Source organism: Beta vulgaris, chromosome 9 (genome assembly GCF_026745355.1).
Source record: "Beta vulgaris subsp. vulgaris cultivar EL10 chromosome 9, EL10.2, whole genome shotgun sequence".
Taxonomy (NCBI): domain Eukaryota; kingdom Viridiplantae; phylum Streptophyta; class Magnoliopsida; order Caryophyllales; family Amaranthaceae; genus Beta; species Beta vulgaris.
This window is the reverse complement of record NC_079210.1, coordinates 51,752,001-51,762,451: the sequence shown is the minus strand read 5'-3', so window position 1 is coordinate 51,762,451 and position 10,451 is coordinate 51,752,001. Positions and strand designations below refer to the sequence as shown.

At 37.1% G+C, this 10,451-nt stretch overlaps 1 protein-coding gene across 1 annotated transcript; it reads right to left on the bottom strand.

Moving 5' to 3' along the window:
* Positions 1–8,250, bottom strand: LOC104904644 (hypothetical protein). The gene is made up of 11 exons (XM_010692959.4): positions 7,444–8,250; positions 5,627–5,729; positions 5,234–5,439; positions 4,310–5,148; positions 3,600–3,711; positions 2,440–2,562; positions 1,133–1,188; positions 1,003–1,048; positions 677–895; positions 424–515; positions 1–334 (listed from the first exon to the last, which is right to left on the bottom strand). Exons 1-9 carry the CDS (start codon positions 7,959–7,961, stop codon positions 868–870), a joined length of 2,031 nt encoding a protein of 676 aa, XP_010691261.2. The 5' UTR covers positions 7,962–8,250; the 3' UTR covers positions 1–334; positions 424–515; positions 677–867.
* Positions 8,251–10,451: the final 2,201 nt, after the last annotated feature.

Sequence of the window (10,451 nt, the reverse complement as noted above, 5' to 3'; positions counted from 1 at the left end):
AAATCAAACTAGTTCAGCAACATGTTCATATATCCATGCAGTCCTTAGAGAACCATTATAACAAGCAGATTTACCCCAACAGAAGTGGGATAGGGCTAATGATTTCCCCTTAATCACATTAACTTGTAAACTGGAATAAATATAACCGAAAAGGTCAACATGAAATAGCCAGCATATAAAACGAAAAAATAGAGAAAAAAAAACGACTTGACATGTATATAGCAAATGCATATCGCACACTAGGTCTGGCTTTTCCAACATCTTCTGCAAACAATACTTCAAAAAAGCCGCCTATATTGAATCAGCTTCACAAAAATCAAGCCACCCGAAAAACCTAAAACGAGAACAGTAACACACTTATATTGCCATCAGGAATGCAACAAGCTCAATCAATGAAAGATTAATTTTGTCCATGATCCGTACCACATATCAAAGAGAAAGCTACAAACCAACCCATTTGAAGGCAACATTCTTCCTAAACCGAGAACAGCTTAAGCAGATGCATACCCCATTACCTGCATGCCATTCAAAGACAAATCAGAGCCTCATACATACCTACTAACAGTCTAACACAGCTGATACAATCAGTTAAACTTCCAAGAAGGCACTTGAAGTAGCACAAGGTGCAAAAATGGAACTTCAATATCTTCACGTCAATCACTTAAAACAGGCTTACCTACAATAACTCTGAGAGACAGAAGGCCCAATGTGGTCTAGCGCAAGGGCACAAGAACACAAAGGGTGTCAGAAAGGGAGCCCTACAATGAGGAGAAACCGGAGTTCTTAACCCAAACGCGACCTATTATCGATATCAAGGAAACAACTTCCATAACCTTATTCGAACAGGCAGAAACTTCAATATGTACTTCACTGGCTAAATTTCATCTCTGAGTATCTGCAAGGCAGAAAAAGGGTCAATTTAGCAAAATAAAGACAACAGGATCAAAAACATATAGAGATAAAAGGACTTTTTTATTCAAGAGGAAAGAGAATTATGTCCACCTGCGAGGCTTATTTTGTCTCTGACTGAACTCATCATTCACCGCATCTGAACACAAGCAGAATCAGATCAAAATAAAGACAATACAGTAGCTGAAATTACTATCTAAAGCCATAACAGTTAAATATTTACCAGATCTTTGCTGAGGCTTTAATTCATTATTAGGTTTACTGAGATTATTATCCTTGCTGCAATAGAAAGAAAAACGTTAAGCCTTTTTCCAATTAATGGCTCACGTTTGATTTTGAGCGTGTACATTTAGGTAGCCATAAGTGCCAATATAACAGGCAAGCAGGCATATTCAAACGTGGGGCTTAAATCCAAAGCATACCTTGCATTTCAAACAGTCTAGCAACAAACCATCAGTTATTCGCTAAGCAGTTAGATGTATACAGTTAGGGGACTAAGTTGGAAACAAATAATAATAAAAAGAAACTGCAAACAGAGTTCCCATACTCTTCGTCCCTACCCCTTTCTGTCCTACTCCCTATTTTCGGCCGTCCCACATTAGTTGGTACATTTCCCAAAATGGCATAATTCCACCAATTTAATATTATTTCCCTTCTCATGGAAAACCCAACAATAATAATAATAATACATCATCCACATTCCTACTTCAAAGAGTTGAGCCCTGCAATCTACTAATTACAATAAAAATAAAAGTACCCCACCACCAACTACAAACAATAAAATAAAGAAATCAAATAAAGCTCCTAACACTCTATGCTTAATATGTGGAGGAGGGAGTATTGTTTTCCAGTAACATGCATCAGCATTTTATCAGAAAGTTTGACTCATCTTAGCACAAGTAGGCCGAGGCTAATATAATAAAAGGGGATTGCGCTACAGTAAGCCAAAAAGCACTCATTCTCAAAGCCTCAAAGTGATTCGTAAAACTCTAGAGTTTCTAGAACAGTTAGAATACTGTCTGCTTCAGCTGCGACAAGGATCAGTGACTGATTAACAAAATATAGCACACAGTTATTATATTGGAACAAATAAAAAAATTGAATATCTCCTGGCGAAAAATCTTTTCAAACAACTTTCACGATTCAAGACAACCCTGTAGGATGACATAAAAAAAAAGGTCCTGCAAACCCAATTCCTCCTCAGTACAATTAGAGAAAAGGCAACACGACACATGACAGAGAAAAGACGCCAATGTTTTTAGCAAAAAGGATATAATAAAAAAAATTGCAAGGCTGATCTACCCACAACCTTGAATGCACTATAAGCTTTAGTTTGTTTGCTAATGGGTAGACAACAAAGTAGGTGTACAAATTGAACATTTCCACCAGTGCTTAACTTGAGGGCTGAGACCCAACACTAAATCAAAGTGGAGACATCTTGACTTTTCAACATCCCCCCCCCCCACCAAAGAAGTAGAACACGCTGGAAAAGCTTCATAAATAAACAACATTAAGAATAAAGATACAGACCTAGGGGCAGGCAAGGCAGATGTTTGCCCTGTTGGCCGAGGATTATAAGAGCCATCAACAGATAGAAAAGGTGGACAGTATGAGGCTCCCAAAGCACCTGCAGCACTTGCTAGTACAGGTAACCTGAAAACATATATCAGCGACCACTAATAAGTTTAAAGCCTTAAAAGAAGAATGACAAGGTGTATCAGACTTCGTTGGACAAAAAATCATAAAAAGCATATAACTGAAACTCGAAACAAATAGAGCACAATATGCAGTCACTACAGCTAGAGATTCTGCATCACTGCATTGATATTTACATGTAATTTCATTCAGAAATCTATACCGAGTAACATATACTTCACATTACGCTTTAAGAATTAAAAATCATCTCAACTTATCATTAATCCATATTTCCTCAAATCAAAAAGTCTTGTATCACACTTGTGAAGTGGAGAACGGCTAATTGTACCCAATGGACTACGGAACACATTGAGCAATGGAAAAAAAGGATACTCCACATAAATTCTCTGTTGAATGCATGGAAACTCATAGAGGTAATACCCAACAAGCAGAAGAAATCCGATGGCGCGGGTGAAAAGCAATGAATCAATAACCAGAGCTCTAACAGTAAATTGAACATCACACATCAGAGATAAATGCCACGAAACTTGATCTATACAAAAAGAGAGATAAAAAGAGAGAGAGAGAGAGAGACTACAACAAAAACATAATTTACCATATAACATATTAGCACATAGCAAGCTCTGTAACAAAGTTCTTTTTGATAAAATCTAAGCCAAATGCAGCGGTTCATTTCTACAGACTTAGTCTCTCCATTGCTTAAAAAGTACCTTTTAAGATTATGCTTATGGACGAAAAAGTTGTTAGTTATTGCATTGGCACTCAACCTAACACGTATTGCAGCAGCAAAACTTTATGTAATCCCACATTGATTGTCAGCAGTTCATTCCTAAAGATATACTCTCTCCATTGCTTAAAAAATCTCTTTTAAGATAATGCTAATGTATTAAAAAGTTGTTAGTTATTGCATCCACACTCAAACTAACACGAATCACATTGGCAATTCAGAACTTAATGTAATAGCACATTGATTGTCTATTGATCTCGTGCGACATACTTCCAGAAGCAAAAAATGCAAAAACAAGAGCACTGACCATGTCATTTCAGAATTTCCAAGACCATTTGGCTGAGCAACATATCCAGGAAATGCCATTCCAACAGCAGGGACTCCCATTCCACCAGGATGCTGGCCCCCAAATTGCATAACTACATGACCAGCAAGTATATTTGATGTCACAAGCTCATAAACCAAATAACGAATATGGTTTCAAAAAATAAACACAATACATAAACAATCTGGCACACTTTTTACAATTATTATTGAAAAAAACTATAGAAAAAACTGACTTTTACGAGGAACTTTACAAATGGTTTCCATTGTAAGAGTCATAGATATATTGACAAAGATTGCCAGCCTTAAATGAGATCCATATTATATTCATTTGTTGAAATGCATCGAATAGACAAAAAATTATAACCAGGTCATACGAGAATTCTCCTGCTTTATTGAACCAGGAAACGCAATCTAAAACTATAGCCAAACCTGCAATTCCTTAGGTCCAGTAAACCCCAGTATCACCAAACCAGACAGGGTTAAATACAATTAGATTTGACCAAAGTTGCTCAACTACATTTGGCAATTGGCATCTTCTTGACCCCAATTTCACCAAAGACAGTTAAATACCATTAGATTTGACCAAAGTTGCTCAACTACATTAGGCATCATGACTTCTTGAAAGAAAAAGGAAAAATTATTGAGACACAATGTACAAGTCTATCAAGTAAAAGGAACAATGTTGTTTACCTGGGAAAAAAGCAGGTATGTTTGGATCCCCATGACCAGAAGCCAAGTTTCCACCTGGCCCCATCACTTGTGACCCACCATACATGAGTGTACCCCTTCCAGCTCCCTGGGAACTTAATTTTCCTTTCCCAGCCACAGCAATCTTGGAATTACCAGTTTCTAGAGGGGCCTCAAGGTTTCCACCCTCAAATGTACTACTCGGCAAACCTGCTTTTGGTGGAGAAGAACTTTGAGAGCCACCAAGCGGACGCTGGACAAGTTGCTGACCTGAAGCCTGCAGAGAATTCTGCCCACGGCTTTGAACAAGACTCCGCTGAGAAGCTTGAGCTTGTGGTGAAGAAACTTTGTTAACTTGGTTATTTACTTGAGGGGGTTGAAATATTGCAGATCCAGATGGTGCTACACCCCTACCCTGTGCTTTAGACTGAGTCATCTGAGTAGCACCCACTAATGGAGAAGCAGAGGACGACATATGCACATTATTTGAATTCTTAATATTGGCTAGAGAAATAGAATCATCAATGTGCAACTTGTCCATGCCCATAGAATCAATAACATTCTTCCCTCGCAACGAAGTAGACTGCGGCATAGAAAAGTTATTGTCCACAGCAGATGGGCGAATATTCCTGTTATGATTTCCAGCTTGTATTTCTTTTTTTTGTGTGAGTGCAATGTCCTTATTGGATGACGCTGATGGATAAAAAGGAGGAGATGCAGAACTTAAGTTGGAGGCAACTTTCTTAGCAGGAACCGGTTCATGATCCACATTGGAGCTGGCTGTTGAAGCAAAAACTCTACCAGAAGAACCATGTGAATTTTTGTCTAGCGCCTTTGCAAATCTAAGTAGCAAAATAAGGGTCAGGATTATATATTTGAAGAAAAAAGGAATCCACAATTATGGAGCGAAACGTTGAGAGTCCTCACTGTTTGTTATGTGGTGAGAATGTTTCACTCCTATTCTTCATTGAAGGTTGATATCTTCTAGGTCCTCTTCCTCTGACATCCTTAGGTGGAGCACTCTGGTTGCTGTTACCACTATATCCTCTCATCCTGCTCCCCTGAGCATACCCACGATCTGTACCTCTAGCTCTCCCACGGCCTCGATAAAATCCTTTAGAAGGCCTCCTTTCCTGAGGAAAATCACAAATATTCAAAAAATAAAATAACGAGAAAAGCAGTTTCTTCAATACTATGGTGTTTCATTGAGCAAAGCTAATAGCCAAATGAAAAAGATAAAAATAGAAGACACAAAATCCTGCACATGACATTAAAAGGACACATAACAATACTGTGAATATCAACATAAGAAAATGTTACCTCTTCATAATTTCTGTTGTCCGTATTCAACTCCTCAAATTTGTCATGTCCCCATTTCCTTTCGTCTTTAGATTCCCACAACCTTCTACCAGCAAAAGTCCGCCTAATATGACCAAAGCAATTGGATGTATGAATTTACAAACAACAATATGAGCTCTAATCAGCAATACAAACCCACGGAGAATAAGACACAAAGAAAAGGAAGACATGATACAAGCTAACACCAGAAACTTTTAATTTAAGTACGAGTAAATAAATGAGTATGGTCTAGAAGGCCTCATGTGAGTGGTTGTCATGTCAGAACTAAAACTAACTACAACAATGTGAAAATTAAGGCTAGTTTACATAACAAAAGAGGACTCTTCCGTCTAAAAGATGAACCATGGCATCAATCTCCACTTACCTCAAGGAAATAAAAGAAAAAGAACATCACCAAGAGGGAAATTTTCAAATCTAACCCATACTTATTATTAATTCAAAGCTTTCGCTGCAATAATAAGCGGGCAATTATAAACACAAAGCAACAACCTACTCACAAGAAAACTTATACCACTGATACTATAACACAAGGAACTAAGTTTAGATCTCCATCCCGACTACCCCCCCCCCCTAAATTCATGATGAGAGTTCCCCATGGATCATGATGAGAGTCAGTTAACCACAAAAGTGTCGGAAGAGAGTACCGTAAAGTGTCACCAGTGAAAAAGAAACATAACAACAAATCTCATAAGCCACAAGATATATTGTTTGCTTCGAGCATAACAAGAATTCTCATACGCCAGAACAGATATTGTTAGTGTCAGGGAGAAAAAAAAATAGTGCACACTCCGCTTTTTCAAAACCAATGAAGAAAACTGAAGAATAGAGGAACCGATAATAAACAGCAGTCACTTCACCATACACTAACATGTATGACATTGTCTAATCAAGCATCCAAGGAGCTTTACATAAATAAATCGATATTGACTAGAACACATACATATCCCACAGGATGCTTAAAATGCAATCTTGCGAACATGTTCACAATCTCAACAGTTCCAGTAACCAAATGCTCTTAGGTTCTGGTATAAGGGAACACACTTTCATCATATACTCAAACCAAATTGTGCTAAAAAGCATTCTGAACTTGAAAATCTTAATGAATCATCTATTTGAAATATAAACAGCAAGCTGTAAAAGACAGATCTAAGAGACAGTTCCAAGATTATTAAAATTATTTTTGCGTCCATTGTTCTCTAAAATCGAGTTAACCTAGGGCAGCAGATGTCACACTATTATGCCCATATTGTGATCAGTGGAGCTTGTTTCTCAAATACTTCTATAAATAAAATTACAACATAGCAGATAAACATCCATCTTAGCTATGCACACCAAAAGAACCTCTTCATTCACTATTATTAAAAATTAAACTACACTTAACCAAGTAAAACAAAAGAACACAAAAGAAAAAAAAAGATATCATAACCACTTCACTTTCTATCTTTCACTTGATCCTACTTTATCCATCTTCATTTCTCTTACCAATTAATCGAACAAATGCGAAACTATGAAAGTCCCAATCCCAAATATTTCCATTCCAAACATCAATATCAGTCATCTAGATTCCATACTACACAGTACACACACTAAATTCTAAACTTTTATGTCCACAATTTCATCAAAACTAAAGCTCCACCCAAGAATCTTCCCATTGTCCCCCACCCAAAAAAAAAATCCACAAAAACCTCAATTATCCTCAAGAAACAAAACCAACATACTAAAAAAAAGATACTCCACCCTTTTCAATACAAAATGAAGAACAAATACCACAAAATTACCTATGTCTACCACCAGCATTATCTCGAAACCGATCATCATGCATATAAAAAGCTCCAGAAGTCGGCACAGCAAACGGCTCATTCTCCTTCTTCTCCACCTCCTCACCTTCACCACCTTCACCACCTTCACCACCTTCTCCTTCTTTGCCTCGTTCCGCCGTTCCCTGACTATTCTCCCCTTCTCCCACTGCTTTCGCCTCGCTTACTCCCTTCTCCCCCACCCCGCCGACACCAATTTCTCTCTCCTCTTGCTCATACTGCTCATTCTGACCGTAATACTCCTCTCCTTCTTCATCCTCCTCCTCTTCTTCTTCATCTTCATCATCATCATAATCCGCCGCAGCACCTTGACCGTCCGATTCACCCTCGGAATCAACGATACCAGACCTACCTCTTCCTCTCTCCTCCTCAACATCTTCGTCGTCGCTTGCTTCTCTCCTTCGCATCTTCAACGACATCTTCGCTTCTTCTGGATCACTCTCGTACTCCGTATCTTCTTCACCTTCTAATTTCTCCATTGCGAAACCCTAATTTGTTCAATTCAAGTACCAAATCGATTTGATTTCTGATGAATTTACCCCGGAATCGAAACCCTAAAGTACTGAAAATTCTTCCTAATCAAACGAACCCTAGATTTTCATGATGACGATAATAAAATTGAAGTAGTTTCGTGACCAATAAATGCAGAGATTTGGTGTTTCTACAACTCTTTGTTGGTGAGAGAAAAAAGAGGAGAGAGATTGGGGAAGGTTTTTGATTGGTGTAAAGGCTTTTTCTAAGAGGAGAACCAAAAGTATAGCACGGGGTTTATCTTGGTTTTACAAGGGCTTTTTTGGGAATGCACTTTATATTATTTCCTCTATTATCAACAAGTTTCCTAAAAAATTGAAAAGATAGAAATACAGTTCAACAACTAAATGTTAGACCCAATTTTACTAGTCATCCTCCTCAAATTTATGATGTTTTCAATAAATTTGATGTTTACCTTATTTGATGTGTTTGTGTTATTTCTTTCTCTTTTTCCTATGAGATCATTAGTTTTTTTTGTTGATAATTATATATGTCTCTTCTGTGTCTAGAGATGACAGATGGGTATAATTTAGTGGATTTTGTGTTGCACCTACCCCCTATTGAAATAGGCGTGAGTATGACTTTTGTGGGTAATGAATGGATGTAAATTTAAAAAGTCAAAATACATCATAGATAGTGACTAGGTGGTAGATTTAATCATTTATGATCCCTGTATCAATTTGTCCTATATTACATGAATTTGCCTCCCATCAACTTACCACATAGTTACCCCAGTTGACCTTTGATTTTAATTTTTTTTTCCCGAACCTGAATACAATATAAATTGATAATAAACCCAAAGCTCCATTTAGAATGTAAATGACATTATCAACTTTTATTTTGTTATTTTTAGAACATTTAGCAAGCGGATACGAGGCAAGTGGTGGGTAGGTATATGTGGGTAGTTAATAGTATCCATTTGGATGGTGGGATGGATGTGGATTTAGGTTTTTACCCAAGTAGCGAATATAGATACTAGATTTATATCTATTAGGGTAACGGGTGGGTGATCAGTAGGTATGAGTATATCTGTATATGGGGGAGGGGTTATCCACATTTGATTCGCCGATTGTCATCCAAACCCTTGCCCCATGTAAACACTCAATGACGACCTGCCTAATTCGGATAAAAGAGTGAATGATTAACGAATTTTTATGTCCACTTCAGTACATATATAAAAGCACATCTTCTGAATTTTATATTAAATATTTGATTATCTCTTATTCTCTTTATTATTTCAAAATTTTATTTCGATGATTGCTTACTTAAAACATAAATTCGGAAGATTGGTACAAAATTGAGATTAAATTGATGAAAAGTTGAACTTCTAATTGGGTGTAGCGTGGATTTACTTTGCTATGGCACACATCTAACTTCACTTCAGCATGACCATAGTTAGTTTAGTACTTTAGTATGCCTTAACTTGTACTGACTTGTTAGTTTGGCATGTTGTAAATCCTAAATTGTGTTTTTTTACCTTGCAAAATCTCACAAATTCTACATCATTTTATTATTTATCTATGTTTTTAGTGCTTTCAATCACCATTATTGTATACTAAATCGAACCTACATGATGATGTATTGCAAGTAACATGATGTTTAGCCAAATAATCACAGTAATTAGACATTGTATGCTAAAACACCAATTCAACTCTAGTGTATTTGTCCTATGTTCGACATTGAATATTAATTTTTTTTTATTGAGAGGAAGAAGTCCTTTTGTTACTAGCTTCTTCATAAACGTTCGGGAGCCTTTCGAAAGCTCACCCCTGCCTTTAGACGAGAAAGCCCTCTTTTACGGTTCCTATCTACCGTTGGTGTTAAAGGGAGAACTGCGAGGTAATAGCCGAAATAGGATTCGTTTTGGCTAGAGCGCTGAATGGCAGGTCTAACAGATCTAGGTTGAGGCTGCCAAGAGCTTGAACAATCATGCCCCACCATCTTACATTTGCACCGTCTGCACGTCCTACATTCACTCCCGGAAATTGAAACAGGAAAAGAGGAATTTGAACCCCCGGTCTGCTGTTAATTTTAAGTAGTCATTATTCTTACAATACGTCCTTCAATCTAGTAAATCAAATTTGGTCATATTCGAATTCATGATTTGATTTATACCCTCATCCGCCGCCAAATCCACTATGCGACATAACCAATGCAATAGAGTAATAAAGGAATACACCGTTGGATTCGTTCCTCGTTGTAGTCCATAACCATTGTCCCTTTAATATCATTATTTACAAGTTAATAAATCGACATAATTCATACATAGTGAGATTCTTACTTTTTTGCAAAAGAAGACAAGGAAACAATTACAAAATCTCATAATTCAACGTAAATTATATTTCTGATTCAAATAACACCCTTCCTGAATTTATGTGTAGTTTTTCTAAAAGCTTTCGAGAGAAGGGAAAAACTAATAGTTTCTCTTTCCCATGTAA